This window comes from Penicillium digitatum, chromosome 2 (assembly GCF_016767815.1).
Source record: "Penicillium digitatum chromosome 2, complete sequence".
In the NCBI taxonomy this organism is placed as follows: Eukaryota; Fungi; Ascomycota; class Eurotiomycetes; order Eurotiales; family Aspergillaceae; genus Penicillium; species Penicillium digitatum.
The window spans coordinates 1,965,595-1,987,309 of record NC_089385.1 but is presented as its reverse complement, the minus strand read 5'-3'; the positions used below and the strand labels follow the sequence as shown (position 1 = coordinate 1,987,309).

The following is a 21,715-nucleotide window of genomic DNA, read 5'->3' as shown; positions in this document are numbered from 1 at the left end:
GAACTTGGAGGCTTCAGACTCCTGATGTGAGCTTCTCGACGCCTGGAATTGGAGAAATCCGGTGCATCTCAATGAAACTCATGGTGTGCAACTTTTGCCATAGCGTGAGTTTATATTTATTGTCGAAGTCGAGCAGCAAGACTCGATCACCTGCTTGACAGCATCGAATAAAGCGGCCAGTCTTGGAGATCTCCTTCATGGTTGGACTACAGACAGCGACGAATCCTACTTGTCTCAAGTCTCCGTTTGTGAGCGGGCTGAGAGTAGCGATCGAATGCTCCAGAGCTATCGCAAACGTCTGCGTATCATCAAGAGAAATACGGTGAAACCGAAGGCAATCGCCTGGCCGCATCTGACCAAGCTTCCACATCTCGGCCTCCGCGACCGGCGCAAACGCGCGGCAATTGCATAAAAAATCCGATGACGACATTTCAAGCTCGGCGTGGGACTTGGCGTACTTGGTGAAGGCCTTCCACGAAGCCTCACATCTCGATCCATCTGCTGTCAAAACAACTGCCTATTTGCCCGTGAAGCTCACGTTTCCAGTTGAATAAGGACTATCGTGGATGTTCGAGGGATGCAGGCCAGCATCACCCACCGGTTTGCCGAGCCCACTTTGGACGGGGACCCGTCAGACGGACTCCGAGGCGACTTTTGTTGTAATGCACAGCCCATTCGCCGTTGGACAGCTCCTGAAACCCATTCTGTGTGAATGAAGATATGTCGGACTATCGTGTGGCCCAGGGATAGCGCCAACGACCGATTCACGGTTCTTGGGTACCGGCAGGGAAAGGACTGAAGACTGTAGCATAGGAAGTTTGTCTTCTGCAACAGGTGCTAATGGGAGATGATCACTAGTGCGAAGGCCGCGTCCATTGTGTCATCCGAGGTGACTGATTGGAAATTGTGAGCGGCTGCGTATAACCCCAGGGATCTTAATGCCGCCTTGAACGGCAAGGTAAACTCGGGAACCGGGAACCATTGGCGGCTGTGCCGATGGAAAGTTTCTGTCCGGCTTGAATGCCGATGGCCATGCCAGACTCCTTTTCTTTGCCGTCAACGAATATAAAGGCATTTGCACCAACGACAGCAACAGTGGTCGAGTAATGGAAAAACAGTATCGGGCATTGGATTGAGCACTCAAGTTCCGCAGCATGGTCATCATTGCCGACTATTTTGTTGACGAGACGAAACGAGTAGGAATCCATTGGGCCGGATGCCGGCACATCGATTTGCCAAAGATTTTCTTGTTCAACATCTAGTTATATAGACTTAAGCTCGGACGTATTCTTTGGTACAATTTTTCCTCATTAGCACAAAATAACCCGACGCACCGATACCTGCTATGAGCCTATGTATTATAGCAAAGTCAAAAACGTTTCATCTATCTTTAGAAGTTCCGTGACGTTCCAGGCTTACCGCATGCTAAGCAATCGTCTAGAAGTTTCCGAAAATGCATGTTGAGAGTTGTTGGATGCCTCAGGCATCACATGTAGGATAGACCAACTAGATAGTCTTCCTTCCACTCTCACCTTCTCTCTCTCCCCGTCCATCCAATTGAATACTGTTTTACCTGCATACATACTATCATTGTATTTGCATCAGGTTATGAGCCTCTTCTGCTAGCTGGACCACTAGCAACTCTTTTCTCTGAAGCCATTTTCAACTGGAGACTTTTGACGATCTGACCCCACTGTGGACCCACCTCTGTGTGTGACACAACATTCAGATCCAGCCAATAACATCTAGGAAATCCTTCGAGCCCCGCCGGCAAAAGCTCCGTTTAGCTTTAACATCCAATCATGGCCGACACCGAGACGGACAACGAGGGGGACACCAACCCTCACCCGCTTGATGCATCGACCAACCCATTGGAACCCCAGATCCCGTCCTTTACCAATCCGATCCAATTCACACAGGATGACAGTGATAGTGAGGATGAGGACAACACACCGCCCCATCAGGGACATGGTCTTCCAGCGATTGCAATGACCAAAATCCAGAAAGTTCGGACACTGGAACACAATGACACTGATCCAAGTGGTTGGAAACAGGCACTGGCTTACCAGCTGATCCCATATGCATTGGAATGGTTGTTAGACAGCAACATTCCCAGACCTCACAAGTCGCATACTTCATTCGGAAGATGGAAGTACTGGTCTCGCTTGGTTGCTAGCTGGATGTACAACCAGATCGACGTCACCCTACAGAACAAACTACGCAACCTGTCCAAGATGCCTAAATACGCCGATCAACTGTATGACGAACTCATGTCAATGACACAAGGAAGTGATCGGATGCAGACAGCGTTTATCGAGATGCGGAAGTTCGACAAGATGAAACGATCGGACTACAACTCGGCAAGCGAGTACATTGAGGAATACCAGCGACAGTACCACGTGCTAGCTAGATTCAAAGCAGCACCACACCCATCACACGGCTTATCACAAGTTCTTCAAAACATTGAACTGGAAGTCATGAAAGTACAGTTCATTAGGGAGGAAGTTGCAAGTCTGGAGCCTAAGAAACTCACCCTCGACAAGGTGGAGGAGTACTGGAGAGCACTTCAAGCAGCAGCTGACATGGAAGGTGTCGCTAATGCTACTTACAACAACAATGCCGGCCGAGGCCGAGGCAATGGAAGAGGTGGTCGTGGAGGAAACCGAGGTGGCCGAGGTGGTCAAAACAACAACGGTCACAATGACGACAACACCCAATCCAACAAAGATACCAATGCCGTCGAGGATGATACAGCTACTGCTAAAAAGAAGAAGAAGAAGGGTCTTCGCAAGCAGCCTGCCGATGGCAAAGACATTCATGAATACGCAAATGAGATGCGTAATGGCACACAAAAGGATGACAACAACATGTGCTCATTCTGTGGCTTTGGACCACACACTGCGAAGAGATGTGCCTATCTCAGTGAGAACCCTCCAGTTTCGTGGGAACCGTCCGGCAACCTCTGGGCCTATTCAAAGGCAATCCACAGAGCCCAACGTCAAGATGGACAAAACAATATGGTTGTTGCAGCTGCCAATTCTGTTGATAGGAGGAACGATTGGTTGCTTGACACTGGATCTGACAAGACATTGACGCATGACATCGAAGACTTTCACACATACCAACTGGATCATCCTGACACTGCCTATGCGTACAAAGACTACTCTGGCAATAGAGTTGTCACGCTAGGTCATGGTCAAATCATTGTGAGAACTGCTCTGCCAGGGAGAAATGGTAAGACGCACTCGTTTATGACAACTGGTTACTATACTCAAGGAGGACACGGCAAGCTATTAGGCATGCAAAAGCTTCTTGAAGAGCAAGACATCTCTTATGACACACGTACTAAGTATCTCACAAATGGTGAGGGTGACATTGTGGGGTATGCAGATACATCAACTGGTGTCCCGTACCTTGTCAGTCCAAAAGACGACGATGACCCCAATGAGGTCAAATCTGACATAGATTCCGATTCTGATGATGAAGAAATTGGATTCGTGAACAAAGTGACTGCGTACGAGATCCACCGACGTCTCGGACATGCTGGAAAAGCACGAATTGCCTCCACATTACAACATGCTGAACAGCTAGGTGATGATGAACAATACGGCTCGGAGCATTTCGACTGTGATGCCTGTTTCCAAGGTAAATCAAAGCTCAAAATTTCTCGTCAACCACAGGCAAGGGTGCAGGATGTGGCATGGAAATTCCACGTAGATACACAACCAATGAAGCCTACCGGACCAAATGGAGAGAACTACTGGTTGCCAGTCGTCGACGATGCATCTCGACTGATCGAGGGAATCATGTTGAAGAACAAAAGTGATGCCTACTATAAGCTTACTGCGTTCTGTGAAAAGATCAAATTGCTCACTGGCAGATACCCAGGCATCTGGCGAATGGATGGTGGCACAGAGTTCAAAGAGTTCATCAAATGGGGTGAGAAGCATGGTATGACTTTCGAGATCACACCACCATACACTGCTGAACCAAATGGCACTGTGGAGCGCTTCGGTGGACATATCAACGACATCCAGAGAACGATGATTATTGATGCAAAGATGACGGAAGAGATGTGGCCATATGCGACAGACACAGCCATCTACATCTACAACAGACTGATCAATCCGAAAACCAAGATCTCGCCGCTAACACATTGGCGTCAAGAGCTCGAGATTCCAAACGCAGAGCCTTCTTTGAAGCACCTTAAACCATGGGGAACAACTGCATACGTTCATATTCCGAAGCCTAAGAGGATTCAGGCTAGGAAAGCAGCACCCAGAGCATGGAAAGGAAAGCTCGTTGGTTATGAGGGGGACGGTGGTCATGTTTACAAAGTATGGGATCCAGCTACTAGGAAACTAGTGGTATCTCGTGATGTTGGCTTTCCACAACCCGGAGATGACGATAACGATGATACGGGATCAATGCTAGTCAACGGAGTACCTACTGATTTGAAGGACCTCGGAGAACCAAAGCAGTATCTGAACTGTGCACTACACAGAGACTATGACAATTGCACGATCACTATGTCTCAGGAAGCCTATATTCAGAAGGTTCTACGTACTGCAAATGCAGGTTCTGGATGGAAGGATACACCATTGCCAGCCGCATGGAGAGAGTCACCTGCCAATGCATCCAATGTGCTAGATGACGATTCATTTGATCAATATCAATCAGTTGTCGGCATGTTAAACTGGCTAGCAGTCAAGACTAGGCCAGACATTCGCTTCGCAGTTACTCGCTTGCAACATCGTTTGGCGAACCCTACATTTGAAGACCTTCACGCCATGCAACACGTCGTCAAGTACCTGAGACATATGCCTGACGTTGGCATTACACTTGGTCGTACGCCAGAACTTCGATTCTATGCGCATGTGGACGCATCTCATGCGGACTGGGAGGATAGCAAGTCAACCGAAGGAAGTATATGGTACTTCGCCGGCTCTCCAGTCATATGGACTACAAAGAAGCAAACCATCACTGCCAATTCGACCACTGTCGCAGAATGGTGTGCACTAGATCAACCTACTCGGGATGCAATGTGGCTAGGCAAGATTGCTCGCTCGTTTATGCTGCCAGAGCAGCGTCCCATTGAGATTCATACAGACAATATCAATTCGCAATTGCTGCTCACTAAGAAAGGTGGCAAATCCGCGAATAGATGGCTCGATCTACGATGGTTCTTTGTTAAGGATGCTGTCGCACAGGGACATGTGGACATTAGACGAGTGGACACGAAGAAGAACGCAGCTGACGGTTTTACAAAAGCATTGGCAAAGGAGCAATTTGAGACTTTTGTTGGTTTGATCGGCATGATTTAAATGCATATTTGAAATGCATGATTTGCAGGATTTTACTATGAAAATCAGAATTCGGGGAGTTTGATGGAACATGGTCTATGAGGGGGATGTTGGATGCCTCAGGCATCACATGTAGGATAGACCAACTAGATAGTCTTCCTTCCACTCTCACCTTCTCTCTCTCCCCGTCCATCCAATTGAATACTGTTTTACCTGCATACATACTATCATTGTATTTGCATCAAGAGTATATGGATGCATGGCCTGCAGTTGTGGTAGATTTTATTCCCACTTTAGCGCTTGCGGGGCCGTTAGATGATATCTGTAACTCCCAGTCCACAGTCTATACGTGCATATTGCAGCTGATGAGAAAGAAGGTTTGGAAGACTCGATATTTACTCTTGGCTTATGATCACTGCTTTCCGATCCTTAGTTTCTCTGTTTCTACGCAGTCTTTTAACAATTGGCCTTGCATATGACACTTTTCGTCATTCAACTTCTGCTGCGCACTACTCCTATCTTCACGGAACCACGAGCGTCTTGTCTCTCTTTTCTGCTCCTTCCACCTGGTTCATACTTTGGTTTTCTTCTTTGGCATTGTGGTGTGTATTACATGCTCGAGAAAACTTAAGGGAAAAAAAGAGCATCGCCAAACCTCCCATTAACCAGCGACACTGTTGTGTGCATTTACGAAGTAACATAAGAACGAGACGAAAAAAAAGGAGTGACCGACGCAGGGATCGAACCTGCAATCTCTTGATTCGTAGTCAAGCGCCTTGCCATTGGGCCAGCCGGCCTTGTTGTTGTGAAGATTTCTCTGGTGGTGCGACATGTGGTGGGACACATCTAGACGCGCCTATCATCGCTTGTACCCGCTTGTCATTCACGTGACTTGATACCTAATACAAAAGTCGATGCTTGTGGTGTCGATATCTTGAGTCGAGTTGAGTAATTCTACTGTCACCTATATCACTGGATTTTATAGTTACGGTCTAGCGCTTTTTGTGGTAAATTGGGTTGGTTGGGTCTTGATCTGGTTACATGTTTCGATCAGCTCGATGGCAATATGAAAATAGGGAAACGAATTTAGTGGCCTTCGAGAAAAATCGAACTGTTGCTGGTATTGGGGAAATTTAGTATTGAGCTAGGAAGGGTACGTATATGGTTTAATGTATTGAATTGAAAAGGCTCGTTGTCAATGGAAATCAAGAAAGGTTGTGTGAGCGCTACATGTGGAAGACGTGGTGCAGTGCGTGTTCGAACAGGAAATTAATGTCAAGATGGTTCCTATGGATACCTAAATTCGGGATCCTGTTGGTGCAACCCGAGAGGAACGTGGGAACAAAAGTAATGATCGAAATGATAGCAGCAGGTGAGTCCAGCGACACATTAGACCTGCGTGGGAACCCCGATTGAGCCCTAGATATCACACAAAATCAGATGAGACGCATACACGATCTTCTTTCAATGGTCTACAGCCCCATGTAGCGTGGCAGAAGAATGCTTGAGGGAAATTTCGTACAACGTGCAGTTGTGAAAGAACCCCATTTTAGCTTAAGGGTAGGTAAGAAATCCGAGCTATTCTGCCACACTACTACATGAACTGGGATTAACAAAAGACCAATGATTATGTACAGTGGTCCGGAAAGATTCAGCCATTTTCGGACATAGCCTTAGGAAAAGGCAAGCAGCAAGTTCAATGTGCATGACCGATTTCTTCCAAGGCACATTTTCTCCACGGAGCCTGGTAGTCACCAAGGAGGAAATCCCAACTGTATGAATCTGGAATATCCGATAGCTTCAGATATTGCACATCAGCATCGAACCAGTAAGGGCAGGACCAACAGGAAGACCACCCAGATACAATCCCTAACTCCAAGCAGAGATCCCGGCTGTCGGGCATGACTAGCGTGCAAACGGACCGAGTTTCCTAGACAGGCAATCGACTAGAACGGACCCATCTACTAGAAGGTAGGTGGAATACCATGCTTACATATTAGAACCGTCTAGTGCTAATTAACTACATCAAATGTGCATTAGCGTGCCTACATAAGATGCAGAGCTCTGAGATACCCCCGAACTGACAGCCATTGACAGATATATCTGATGCCTAGCATCTCAAATACTCCCATCTGCTCTTCTTCGTGGCATTGCACATGTATAGCACGCACCACTTAGTGGCCTAGGTCATGTGTGTTTTGTGCGAATGGACCAACTGAGAATCCAGCTGATATATTTATGTGCTGTTTGCTTCCTTGCAGAACTATGATGGACAGGGGAGGATTGTGACACACAGATGAAGATGTGGCTTGATGCCATGGATATATATAATTCTCAGGAACACAAAAACGGTTACAGCCGTGCCGGGTGTATCATTGCTAGTTGGGGTTGGATTCTAAATAGACAAGCATCCGGTTGATGCCTGGTTGATACAGAGTACTCGATAGCGGCAGGCGACATACAACACCGCCATCACGTCCATAGATGAATTTCCCGAGGCTAAACATACCACCCTTCATAAGCAGCATCGAACCTGTTTCTGGGCGGCACCCAAAACCTCACATCTCTATGAACCCATAAGCACACCCACGGCTCGCGACCCCATACACTTGCGTACAAGATTGGAACAATGATCTGTAAATGGTATATTCTTACGCCGTGGTTAGTATATTCAAGAAGACAAGCGGCAGTCTCGTCCACCGAATACATCGCAGTTCTGCAATCAATTAACCCCCGGGCGAAGACCCAACAACGCGATACAAATGTCAAAAATGCCATCCCGGCCAGACTAAGCGGCGCAATTGGTTATTAGTACATGACAAAGAATCGAACGGTGGGTCTCTTGATCATTTTATCTGGAAAATAAGGAAAATAATCTGACAAGATTCAATAGTGTGTATAAGAAGTTTGGACGGGATCCAACCGAGATCAGGGATCACCAGTCATTAGCGAGAGGAGCAAAAATTTGAATATTCTTTTTTTTTTAAAAAAAAAAGAATTCGAAATAAAAAAAAAAAATAGTCTGACACGAGCCAAGGCGGGTCGAGGGTTTCGGTTTCGTTTTCGGTTTCAACTTTCACTTCTACGCGACTGAAATCCAACGAGGTCAGACCACAACATATATTTATTCTCCTGGTCCGTATATACCGTAATCCGATTAAAGTACTCCCCAAATGTACATTGAGTTAAACAGAAAACTCTCCGGATTCGTTCTAGTAGTTCTCCGGCATAGATGGGATACGGTGAGACTCCAACCTCACACGATCCTACCCCATCGATCTACGCACGATCATCACAACCCAAATCCTGACATGAGACAGCTCACAAATCCCGCAGTTGACACCTCCGATGGCAGAATCAAGCCCACTCCCCAGACTCCGTATACTCCGTATACTCCCACCTTACCAAGCAGGGACGTTATTGCGATCGACACACACGTCCCCCAATCGAGGGCTAAACGTTCCTGACAGCGCAGAAAGGAGGACACTCATATACGTAGTATCCGACATTGATGTGCGACGCACGGAGGAACAGAGCACATGCACGCTACTAATCTATGTTGTAACCTGACTCCAAACGTGCCTATGGACTTGCATTACAACGAAGTGTCAGACGCTGATTTCACCGCCATATGATGCGTCGGATGCACGTCTCTAGATCCCGAATGGCTTACTCCGTAGTGGGGGGTGCCCGATCGGAATTTCATCAGCGAGGAAACCAAGGGTGGGATCGTGATCGGAAAGCGTAGGGCGCAGAACTGGGGTTTGGTTGGGGGTTTGTCTTGGACCAGTTGACAAGTGACAGAGATCAAGCCAGGGTTGTGAAGGCACCCAACCGTAAGGGGGCGGGGGGGGGGGGGGGGGGGGGGGGGGGGGGGGATGAAGATTTCCATGGACCGTGATTCGATCAAGCTCGACCAAAAGCCATCTGAATGCATGCTGCACGACTTTTCTTGCGTATTTGCTTTCTAGATCGGCCAGTCATGGTCCGAATTGCTGGATACACTGGATACCGGGGCTTGTACTGATGGCTTGCATATCCGCTGCCCACTGCTGTGGGACTAGGTTACGGGGTTCCCCCCTGTCCGTCTAGATCCTATCTGTTGAATCTTGAGAGGATGGGTATGTGAGGCTTGCTTTTGTTGGGATGTTCTTTTAATAGAGTCGAGACACGTCGTGTTTTCTAGGGGTGCATCTTGTTGCCATCTACTTATTTGCAGAATCATGTATTATAGCCTACAGAAGAAGGAGTAGATAGATGTCAAATGTAACCCTGATCGCTCTTTTTTTTTTTTTCTTTTCTTTTTTTTCGTTTGTGGGATGCGCATTGGATATCATTTTTGCAACAGGAATTCAACTATCCCGGAAGTGGGTTGCAGTCTCCTAACTGGAGTCTGAACTATGGATATGTGTACATACTCCCAAGCGGTGGTAATCCCTCTCCATCGTAAATTGTAACCAACCCTGCAAAGGATTCAATTTTTTTACTCGGCAGTATCGAAGTCTTAGATCTGCAGCCAAGTAAGTTTTTCGGTGTCATCAGGTGTAGGACGGGAAATAGATCCCTCCCCCCCCCCCAAAACATCCAGAAAACAGGCCGAACTGCAGACATCCAAATCTCTCTACCAGCAGGTACGATATGTTATATTAGTAGCGTGATGTGATTCCAAGAAAATCCCATTATCTCAGTTCCCAACTTCGCCCAATCCAGTCTCGGGCCGGAACAGAATCCGAGGCTGATAAACTACACAGAAACTCCTAAAGGGGCGAGATGAGAGTCGACATTCCACACGAAGCGATCTGTGATTCAGTAGTATTGCGAATAATTGATAGGTTCAGCTCCATGTTAACGTGAAGCCTCGTAAAATCGCCACAAAAAATGCTACGGGTTGCCAAAGGCCAAAAAGCCCCGAGCATATACCCCGTTTTGGCAGTCGGATCGTCACGTGGGACAAAGTAAACAGAAGTTCGGCCTAAAAGTGGTCACTGTGAAATTGGTAGATTGGTAGGTAGAATGGTGGACTTGGGGACCAACTGAAGGTGACGTTAGGCTCCATGTAGCTGTCAGTTCAATTTGGAATTCCTTAACCCTTGGAAGTTAGGACCTTGACCATCCTATAAGAGTGAGACTCAAAATGCAAATTTGTTTGTTGTAATATCAGAACCGATCATACCGTTCTAACCGGTCCCCACGAGAACGAAAGGTTATTCGACCATGGGACAAAGTTGATGATTGGTAAGTCGACGTCATGAAACCAAAATGTGATGGAGATCTTGACACATTTCCAGGTGGAGCACGGAGTACTGTTACAGAATTTCTAGCTTACGGGTCTATCAATTTGAAATGGAAGGACAGTTGAAACCACGGTTGAGTCCCCTTCCAACCTGAAACCACTCCTGACTTCAGGGAGCTGGCCAAAGAAAATGGATTGGTCGAATAAAGGTCCAACTACTTCTGGTCATATCCATACCAGCCCCAGGCTCGCAAGACCGTGGAGGACCATCATCAGCACCGAAAGAAAAAAAAAAAATTGAAAAATGGCACTGCAAGCCGAAAGTAAGATATGACCCACGTTTGCGCATTGAGCAAGAACATGGATAGGTTAGTGTCGATGGAGACGAAGTGGAGACGGGCTGCGCGGTGGACAGCTGAGATCTGGCTGCGGACTCCATGTTGCTGGACGTTTCGCATGGCGCTTAAAGAGAAATGACAAATATTGGAAACAAAAAGAGTAACCAGAAAAGAAAAAAAAATAATAAAAATAAAAATTAAGTCTCGTGTAGATTTGAAAGTCGAGAGATCCTTTTAAACACCTAGCAATGCAATTTTCGTGGAATTTTGTCCAAAACACTCCATGCAGTGGAAAGAATAACATCAAGTAGAGCAAATCACAGGAATGATCCAAGGTAATTGCCAATGCCATAGTTTGTCATATACCCCTTTTGCCTGTTGATTTCCAACCAAACAAAGTCCCGCTTGGTAAAAGCGACCAAAGATAAAAGGGTATCAAAATATAATGTCGGACTAAAGTCTCCGTACCAGACGGCAACGCATCATGTAGTGTGAGCCTAGAGACCTGGAAGGCGAGAAAGGGTGACCAAAAAAAACAAGATGAAAATCAAAGAAAGAAAATGCCAGTCTATCAAGCTCGCCGTATCCTCGACCCCGTGACTCGTAATTGGTAGGGATATGAAGTTCCCCAATCGTAAATTGAATGAAACGCCAACGTTCCGAATGCCGTATACCTTTGAAGGGTAAACATGAAAAAAAAAATGTATAGGCCGTGATCAAACCCGAACCTCCAGGTCCAGGTTCATCGCCATTCTAGTGATGAGGAGAAGGCATGCGCTCCGATCCATCGACATCACTAAAAGGCGACTGTCGTTGAGACTCCGTATCCGCACCACTGCGCATTTGATTCCGCAGCGCAGGAAGCTGCCGTCTCCGAGCATTAATGAACCAGTTACTAATCTGGAACCAAAACGAGAAGTTAGCGAACCACAACCCAATTACCGGTCCATTAGGATGACTGCTCACCTGGCTAATTGAAAGCCCAGTCCTAGTCATAAACATCTGCTTATCCTCTTCACTAGGATATGGATGATCAAGATGCTCATGGAACCAAGCCCTCAGAATGTCAGTGACAGGCTTGGGTAAATTCCCCCGTCTCCGCTTCGTCTTGGGGTCGATTGGATCTCCCATAATCCCGAAGTTCCCCTGGCCATGCCCCATCATCTGCGGCGACATCTGCTCATCCGCGTAGCCAATGGAATGGTGCCCAAACGGCGACTGCGGATGCAAGGTAGGCTGGACAAAGTGCTCGCCGCGCGGATCTGCGGACATGGCTGCTCCAGCCGGCCCGGGCTGGCGGAATTCCTGCGTGACAAAGGGGTCGGAGCGTGGGACTCGCTCGGGAAACCCGTTGCTGGAAGGGTTCAAAGCGCGGCCGGGGATGGAATCCAGGTCGCGGATTGGGGGCAGAATTGGGCTGGGACCGCGGGATGCGGTCTCGGGTAGGTGCATGTGGTGGTCTGCGCTGCGGGAGACTGTATATTCGCGGTGGGAGTCGTAGGGAATTTGGTTGGATGGATTGCCATATGGGATTGAGCGGGGGTCGGCCATCTCGTGGCTTAAGAGTGGGCGGTCTTGTGAGTGGCGAGGAGTGTAGAATGGGGAGGTTGATTCGATTTCATCGTGGAGATGGGCAGGGAGGAGCTGGGAGGTGTTAGATATGGATGTCAAGTAGTCTCAGTGAAAGGGGGTTTGGGGGTTCTATCTCTTACCTCGCGGAATGAGGGGAGGGTTTGATGAGGGTGTCCGGTTGACGATTGGGTTGTATACGAAATAGCCATATTGGTATCTTCGTCTACCTCATGGGACTGTGACATAGACAAGGTGTTGGGGAAAAGACAAGAATGATTGGGTTCGCAACAGTCAGAGGGTTTCACACTGCATAAGACAAGAGAACTATACTGGACGCAGTCAGAATCGACTATCAATTGGGTTGTAGTTCTTAGATAGACCCTCCAGAAAAAAAAAAGGTATCAATGGGGAAGGGATGAGGAGCGAAAGTGTTCAAGGCACCACTCACCAGGAAAGCAGGCTGATTTTACGTTGACATGGTCCCCCAAAAAATGAGAAAGGCCAAGATTATATGCAAGGTTGGGGAATGAGGGCAAAGATGGAAATGCGGTTTCCCAAATAATGCAGGGCCCCGTACATTATTTTCAACTGAAAAAAATGGCCCAAAATCTACATTTAAGTATGTGTATTAAAATAATTAAAAAAAAAAAAAAAGAACCATCCAGCTATTGCACATCCATGGAAAAGCAAGAACAGGGGCTGAAAAATGACGATCGTGGGTTTGGTGGGTACATGAGTCGGAGTACCAGCGCTCCGTGTCTAGGGCATAGCGGAGAAGGCGTAAATCAAGAGAAAGTGCGGGTTCCCTGAGGTTGGCTCTTTGGTTGTCAATGGAATATAAATATAGTCTTAGCGTCAGGATCTATCTCATGAACTCCCCGGCATCATAAAGGTATTTTAGGAGTTCCAGGGGTTTGATTGGATATTTCGGGTGAAAGGAATTTCTCAAAGGATCATTGAAATCAGATTAAAATTTTCCTTTTTTTGGGGGGATTTTTTTTTTAAAAAAAAGTATATGTGGTTCACTAGTGTACGTCAAATTTGGGGATCCTCATGCCAGTACTTATAGGCCAAAGTTTCTATTTTATCCCTTAAAACGAAATCTTCCAAGGTCCTTTGAAACCGAACTGAATTCAGATGGAGCAGGATACTACAAATTGATAGTGTGTATAAACGACCGATTGAAAAGAAAACCCCATTTGGTAAGAACGGTTGGGGAAGAGGAGATGGTAGACAGGAGTAAGGGAGGAATTTCACCTATGTGCCTGAGTCAGGCTAAAACTTAATTACCATGTATTCTGTATTGAATTCCATGTCAAATCAAATCAGATCCACATTGCTTTTTCGTGAGGGATCTGGAGATACTCCAGAAGGAGTAGTTCGTGGCAAAAATGAAGACAGGGAAGTATCATCCACTCCCATGGAAGAGGAAAAGACAACCGGAGGGTGTAGGCCGAAGAGATCAACCAAGCCTCTCTCGTATGGTTTAAAAAAAGCAACCAGAAAAAAAAAAGAGTCCAAGGTGGATCTAGTAGACAGACACCGAGTCGAAGAAAACGATCGCCGCTCCAAGAAGAGCTGTCACTGGTCCCAAAAAGATCGTGCTCCGAGGAGAGCTTAACCCGGATGGTGGGTGCAACAGAAAGAGAGGTTCTGGATCTCCTTTAGACGAATCAGAAACCGCATAGGTGACGCCGCGAATCGATCGCAGATTGCCTAGAGCCTCTCATCGGTGGGCACGGTGATTGATCGACCAAGCCAAAAGGGAGAGGGGCTGGTATTGGTCTCCAGGGATAGATCGTCTAGGGGGTTCTTCAATTTACATCTCCACTTCCTTCGAGAGCTTGTGGCGTCTAGGGCTTTTTTTGGGGGGTTTTATTTTCTGTCTCCGAATGTCAGATCAAGGATCACCCGACGAACCGATGTGAGTTTATTCCTGTTCTCCTCCTATTTTCACATTATGCACTCGTGAGTTGGTGAGCTGGTGGCTGTTGATATGATTGGAGTGAAGATATGCTCGCATATGATATCTCTCAGGTGTGTCGCATTTGAGATATTTCGCTTGGCACTGATCGCAAATGGAGTACGGAGTAATTTGCGCTAACTGGGGTCGTAGGATCATTGCCTCGCGTATCGCGTCCACACGGTGTAAATCGAGAATACGGAGTACTCCGTACTCCGTATTCTGATGTTTCTCAGCTTGACGCAACACATTGCACTAACAGACCCGCTTTAGAAACTAGTCACATTCTGACAATTCAATAATGTGTCATGTCGAGAGATCCCTGGATTAGACGCAAGTTGAGTATGATCCAGCCCAGTGCCAGTCAGCCAATCAAGTCGTAGTAATGGAGTTTCTTTCTTTTTCGATTTTTCAGTGATTGGAGATGTTCCTGGTGAATCCTGTACAATGTGCTCTAAGGAAAAGGGTCAGAATACGATCAGATTGAATACGTTGTCAATCTTGAACACGGAGTCTAGCCCTATATTATCACCCCTATAATAACCCGTCTGACACCCGAGTTTATTTCGAAGTTTAAGAACCGAAATTAGCACCGCAGTCACCTCGGGCCCTAAGGTATGTCGGATGTTCTCTGCCCCCCCCCCCGTATTGCATAAAATTCGATCCACCCATCAAAAAGGAAGATCTCTTCCAATCTGAAATTAAAACAGAGAATTAATTATTAATTGCCGAAAATGGAGTCAGCCTCGGAGCTTTGGATCTCCCGAGACTGAATTTTGATTCGCAAGATTTGTCTTGCACAATTTAAGCTCTGGGAGACCCGAATAAGTAGAAACTGGAGTCCCTCAAATTCTCTCCTCATTGGGCCCCAATAGCGAACAGAGCGCCGTAGAGGTGATCATCAAATGAGTGTCTTTCTGGGTCTTCAACCTGATTAGCTAAGTGAATCGTTTTGGGGTCTCAGCTGAAACTCGGAATAATCGGAACGTCCAGGTTTCATCAAAATTCTCAATTCGAGTCCTCACAAGCTAACAAAGAGAAAAAAAGGAATAGAAAGGAATTGAAATCACAATCGTCCTGCCATGTTCATGGGCCCCATCCACGAGTTCAGAGATCGTGCATGAAGGAATGCAGATCATCGGATCTCGCAGGCAACCAGGTATTGGGAAAATGACTGGTCCAAAATGCGGGTAATTGGTCCTCTCAAAACTCTGCCATTAAAAGGGGAATTTGGAGAGGGGGGACACATAGTTTTGGCCTCTTGCATACACTTTTAGACCCGTAGACCCTAGCGTCGGAGGAATTGCTCCAGATCGGTGGAAACACATTCCTGGTCTATGGATGCAGTAATTCATCATTTCCGTTTCCCGGTTCTTGGGTCAACCAGGGATTTTCCTGGTCTAATTCATTTGGTTATTTAACAATTTAAGTAATGAACTATTTACAGATTTTAATTTTCGAAATGTTTGGGGGGAATCTTAGAGATCTTTGTTGATCCAATTTTGCGTGTCCAACCTAATTTTTACGCAGTCTGACATGTGAGCTTCGATTCCATAGAGACTCAATCACGAAGAATTCCTTCTAGAATCACGTCTCTCTTTTATGAACGGTCAAAAGAAGGGCCTACTCCTCTTTTCTTCTTTCCATCTGCGATTTGAGATGGGAGTAAAATTACTTGTGAGGTCCATAGCGGTAAACTAGATGGGTTCTAGTGCTCCATAGCCTATAGTAACACAACAATGCTACCTAAAAGCATCTCAAAAGAACTTTCTGCATAAAGCCAACCCTATCTTACATATCGTTCTCGTTAGTAGGTGCATATTCCTCTGGCCTGTACTTGGTTAAGATCTGTACAATCCGAATGATTGCTAATTTGGCTGCCTAAAACAACATAGACTCGTGTCACGGTAGGAATGTTCATGCACGATTCAGGTGTGCCAAGGGTATAGTTCGTGACAAGGCCACCAATCCCTCACCGTCATGCGAGGTGACATGCAAGACTTTTTTTTTTTTTCTATGGGTCCAGTCCATCCTTTTTGGGGTTTAGATGGGGCCATGCCCTTTTTAATGACGTCGATGTCAGACGTCTCTTTCTTGAACGGGTAATGCAGTCAGGTAGGGTCCAGAAGTAGAATTCAGATCCCCCAGGGATTGATTTGACTTGTTGGAAGGTGAAAGACGTAGCAACAGACGGGAGCTCGGGTGATGGATCGGTGGAGTATGCATTAGTGCCTGACTGGGTGCTCGAGACCGTGTCGATTAGTATTATGTTTCTTTGTCTTCTTTCTGCTCGGCTAAAGTTTGAGCCTAGATCTCGTCATATTGCTCGTTTAGGAAAGACTTCGATGCCATGTGAGATGTCAGAAAGATCACTTCCTCCTACTTCTTAGTGCAATATTATAGGTGACACGGGCAACCCATATGTCCCCGTCGTGAATAGCACTCGCTCCATTTTTGAACCAGAAGGCCTTTGATGAGTGCATAATAACGAGGAAGACGGAACGGATGGATCACAGGTGCTAAGCAAGTCACCCAAACTTGAAGAAAGTTTTGAGCATCTGTTTGAAATGTATATGCAATGGTCCCAACTCTGGAGACTCTTTGAGAGAGATGTAGTAAACGGGCCAGCTGTCAATTTACGGGCCAAATGATGCGAGGGCGAAATAAATAAGTTCTCGTGCTTGCATGCCTGGATCGTTTCCAGTCTACGGGAAGCACGAATGTGCAAGGTTGCGGCGTTGCATCCATACTTGTCAGAGTGGTGAGGTTCTTCCCAGCAACTCTCGTTGCGTTGACTGTATCACCAAGGATGCTGCCATGATCGTAGTTGGATGCGGCAGACTCTCTTTGATCTTTCCGACATCGCAAAATCAGGGCCGAAGAAAGCCGAAAGCCATACGAATTGGACCCCGTCAAATGGATCGCTGCAGGAACCTCGGAAGGTGGTCTTAGCTTCCAATATCTTTCTTCCTGTGCCTGTAACTGGTTTCCTTTCGGGTATTGCTTCCACAGTTGTAGAACGTCTCTCCATCTCGCCATGGGAGAGAAATCTCTAGCCCGCGGCGTGTGATACAGCGTACCGTTGGCGAGATATTGCCCAGCTTTGTTTCTTCACCTGCCAGTAGTTGGATGCAATACTTGTACCTCGGCAATATACATAACAAGCAACTGAATTTCTACCCCGTGATCCTGTGCTCGGCGTAGAAACGGCCAACAAAAAGCACGGTTGGACCTCTCACCCGGAGCAAGCGCCACCTGATTTCAGTAACGTAACTATGGACATTTTCCCCTTCCGTCTATGGCTATGACCCTTGGTAGAGAGCAATGGGAGTATTTGCACTTATTCTTAACGCTCGATACTCATTGGTTTAGCGCATGTGTTGAGGGGCTTTCGGATCCCACTCGACTCGAAATTTCTTTAAGCCTATCCCAGAGTTCTTGACCTTCTTGTACTGTGATATCGGCACCGAAGAGGAGGTCTGGACGAGGAAGCACCGGATGTTGGAGTCAAAATGTTTGCAGAAATTGTGATGGGGAGGAGGTCTAGGTTCAATTCATTTGTGATATTTTTGACAGTGAGTTGTTCGGGAAGAAAGGTGTATGAGAAAAACAACTCTTTTTGCCCAGATTCAATTTTTGTTCTATCTCGCCAACCAAGGGCCTACAGGCTCTCAAAATTAGTTCAAATTCTTTCTAACTTCCGGCTCTATCTTTTGATCCTATTTTATAGGAATTGAAGGATGGCTGTCGCCGGTGGTGGAAGAAAACCAAATTCGCCCCCTGAAACAGAGTTTTCAAAGGCACCCCCCAAGAAACCACGGAACCACTTTAGTACCATGGAGGAGCTCGCTCAGAGTGCTAGAGAGGTGCTGAACACAATGGAAAATGACGGAAGAGGTGAGATATATATTATCAACTTTGTGAAATCCGTCGAGCAATACGCACTGAACTCCCTGAAGGGGGACAAACCGCAGGTTCAGGTCATGGAAAAGGTGCAACAGGCACTCAACCGACTCGACCAGCGTATGGATAGCATCGAAAAAGCTACGACGGCGATCAAAGCAACAGCAACGACACCGTCCACACAAACAAGCAATTCGAACGACTCGGCAGCCTTCTGGGCACGGCTCCAGAAATGGGGACAAGGGACCGGCTCCGGCCCCCCCCCATCTCTCCCGACAAGCAATGGATCATCCTCGATCGGAGTTTCGCCAGCTGAGCTCCGCGAAGATCGAGAGATTATCGTCAAGATTCGTGACAGCGACACCCGCGAAACCCTCCGCCGGCGGACACCAAGGGAGATCGTCGAGCAGGCTGAGAGGACACGGGAGCAAGCCGCCCGGAGGAAAGCCAGTGCCCCCCTTGGTGGTGGCTGCCACTTCTTAGCGGCGAAGGTTCTCCCCTCTGGGGATGTGAAGATGACGGCGAATAGCGCTTCCGGTGCGGAGTTGCTACGAAAGCATGCTGACGGCTGGTTGAAATCATTCGGCCCAGCAGCACATGTTAGGAAGCCGACATGGGGGGTAGTAGCGCGCGGTATCGATACGAAGACGATGCTGTTGACACAGGAGTCGATGGCGGGGATGGCGAAGGAGCTGGTACGCCAAAACAGCCACTCATGGGGTGATACCCAGGTTGAAATCCTCCACCTTGGCTGGCTAGTAAAACCTGGCAAGCGTCGTGAAGGCTCTATCATCATTGAATTCACCGACCCGGTGGTTGCAAACCAGGCGATCACGCAGGGTACGCTCTGGCAGCACCAAGTGCACCAGACTACCCGCTTCTGCCGAGAAGGCCGTTCGAAATTATGCCTGAAATGTCAGAAACCAGGACATGTACACTCACAGTGTCTAAACGAATACCAGTGCGGCCACTGTGCGAAGCAACACCCGACCTGGGAGTGTGCTAAGCAAGGGGACGTCGAAGTGAAATGCGCCAATTGTGGCGGAGGCCATAGGCCAACGAGCGACGCATGCGAAGTAAGAACAGCAGCGAAAGAAGGGGCAAGACTAGCACTGGCTAACAGCCCTCTATTCCATCGTGTGCCACTCCACTTCCGGCAAAGGGAGACTACGAAGGGTAGTACCACTACCTCCCAGTCCCAACAGGGACTCGATACCCCAATCCACGCGCCGCAGCAAACTGCACAGCGCACGACGATATATCGGGCAGCACCTACATCGAATCGGACGGTGATCGCATCGCATCCGACAGAGAACGCACCTCATCCGACAGAGAACGCATCGCATCCGACAAAAGAAATTCGGAGGATGTATACAAAGGTTGGGGTGGAGAAGCCCCAACGAAGAAAGGAGCCCAGCCATGTGATGCGAACTAGATCGAGAACGTCGGAGGATGACGATCTACCTATCATACCAGAGGAGCTCGCTGAAACTGCCTCAGCAGTAAGCCAGTCGGCTCGCTCTTTGAGGTCACAGAACCAAGAGACTATGCAGTTCATGACAGATCCGGAGAAACAGCTCCAGACGTCATATAAGAAGAGGAGGATGACAGCACCAGCTGATGATATGGCGGAGGACTACGTTATGGATGAACAACCCCGAACGACTCGGCGATACCAACTGGTACGACACAAAGTTGCTGAAATCGACGAAGATGCGGAAGAGGAGTTCCATGATGCGTCGGAGCACAGTGATGATCCAGGAACAGACACCAACAACACCACCACATCTCAATGAATTACTTCCAAATAATTCAATACAATGCACACAACGCCCATCCAGTCATGGCCTCATTTCTGTCAGACAAAGCAGTCCAGAAAGCGGATGTGATTGCGGTTCAGGAACCCTGGATCAACTCTCAATCAACAACAACCCACTACCCAAACAAGGCCACCCACCAACTAGTCTTCCCGAAGGAGTTGGAAGGTGAACGAGCCAGGGTCTGTCTGTTCGTGTCGAAACGGATCGATCCAGGTTCCTGGTCATGCAAGACGGTGTCGAAAGGATACCAGCTGCTGAAACTGCGGAGGAACCATCTAGATGGGTGGACAGACCTCTTTATGCATAACATATATAACAACGACGATGGTGAAACGGTGGAAAAGCTCAATAGAGAGCTTGCCCAGAGACCATACGCAGAACATATCCTGATCGGGGACATGAACCTACACCACCCAACGTGGAGTGGAATAGGTTCCAAAGCGAAAGCGACCGCAGCAGCAGAGAGACTTTTAGATATCGCGGGGATTCATAATCTGTCACTGACGACAGAGACTGGATCACCGACATGGCGAAGAAACGAGCAGGCATCGGTCCTAGATCTCACCTTTGTCAGTAACACACTAGCAGAGAGGGTGGTTGAATGCCAGGTCGGTACCGATCATGGGTCGGATCACTACCCAGTAGTGACAACAATCGACATCGATACCCCGCCATACGAACCACCAAAGAGGAGAAACTGGAAGGCCACAGACGACAAGAAGCTGATAGAATTCATCGAGCGACAACTCACCAACACCACCACCAACACGAATAATACCACCACCACCAATACCACCACCAACCCCCAAAACCTCACAACAGCCGACGATGTGGAGGCTGAGTGCCAAGCATTCATCCAAATCATCAACGACGCAGTCGATATCTCTACACCATGGGCGATCCCTTCGCAGTGGGCAAATCCCAGCTTCACACCAGAGTGTCAGGAAGCAGTCAAAGAAGTTCGACAGCTCCGCCGTCGACACGAACGGACAGGGGACCCTTACGACAAAGAGCTATACAAAGCAGCACGAAACCGGAAGACCCGGCTGATCAAGATCGCGCTCCGTCGATACCACCGCCGTAAGGTACAGGAGGTTATCGAGGAGGGTCCTGGCGGTATGTGGAGGATGAGCAAATGGGCAAGAAATCGGCAGGGGGCATATGACCAGGGGGTCACGCCGTCAATCAAGATACCAGGGGGACTAGCCGAGACAGTCGAAGAGAAAGCAGCTGCTTTCCAGCAAGCTTTCTTCCCAGTACCGCCACCGGCAGATCTCTCTGACATCGATTCGAAGGTGATCAACCATGATCCGACGGAGATCAATCGAGGGCCAATCCGCTTCCCAGAGATCACACACCAAGAGATCAAACAGGCAGTCAAAGCATCGCCACCAGACAAAGCGCCAGGAGAGGACGGCCTTCCGAACTCCCTATGGCATAAGCTTATTGAGATACCGACAGTACTCGACACCATCTCTCGAATTTACAACGCGTGCATACGGCTTGGTACCAACCCAACACACTTCCAGAAATCGATTACAGTGGTACTACGTAAGGCTGGTAAGCGTGACTACCAGCTTGCG

The 21,715-nt window shown here is 47.7% G+C and overlaps 3 protein-coding genes and 1 non-coding gene across 4 annotated transcripts; 2 read left to right on the top strand and 2 right to left on the bottom strand.

The window, feature by feature from the left end:
• Positions 1-1,802: 1,802 nt before the first annotated feature.
• On the top strand, positions 1,803-5,324 carry Pdw03_6776 (uncharacterized protein; the record flags this gene model as incomplete). The annotated part of the gene is made up of 1 exon (XM_066101449.1): positions 1,803-5,324. The coding sequence occupies one exon, from the start codon at positions 1,803-1,805 to the stop codon at positions 5,322-5,324; it is 3,522 nt and encodes a 1,173-aa protein (XP_065956532.1).
• A 704-nt stretch (positions 5,325-6,028) lies between these two features.
• On the bottom strand, positions 6,029-6,100 carry Pdw03_tRNA72. Its single transcript has one exon. It is a non-coding gene; the product is annotated as a tRNA-Arg (tRNA).
• Positions 6,101-11,627: 5,527 nt separating this feature from the next.
• Positions 11,628-12,691, bottom strand: Pdw03_6775 (Homeobox transcription factor, putative; the record flags this gene model as incomplete). The annotated part of the gene is made up of 3 exons (XM_066101448.1): positions 11,628-11,774; positions 11,841-12,518; positions 12,587-12,691. 3 exons carry the CDS (start codon positions 12,689-12,691, stop codon positions 11,628-11,630), a joined length of 930 nt encoding a protein of 309 aa, XP_065956531.1.
• A 5,458-nt stretch (positions 12,692-18,149) lies between these two features.
• Pdw03_6774 (Reverse transcriptase, putative) lies at positions 18,150-20,108 on the top strand (the record flags this gene model as incomplete). The annotated part of the gene is made up of 1 exon (XM_066101447.1): positions 18,150-20,108. The coding sequence occupies one exon, from the start codon at positions 18,150-18,152 to the stop codon at positions 20,106-20,108; it is 1,959 nt and encodes a 652-aa protein (XP_065956530.1).
• Between the last annotated feature and the right edge of the window lie 1,607 nt (positions 20,109-21,715).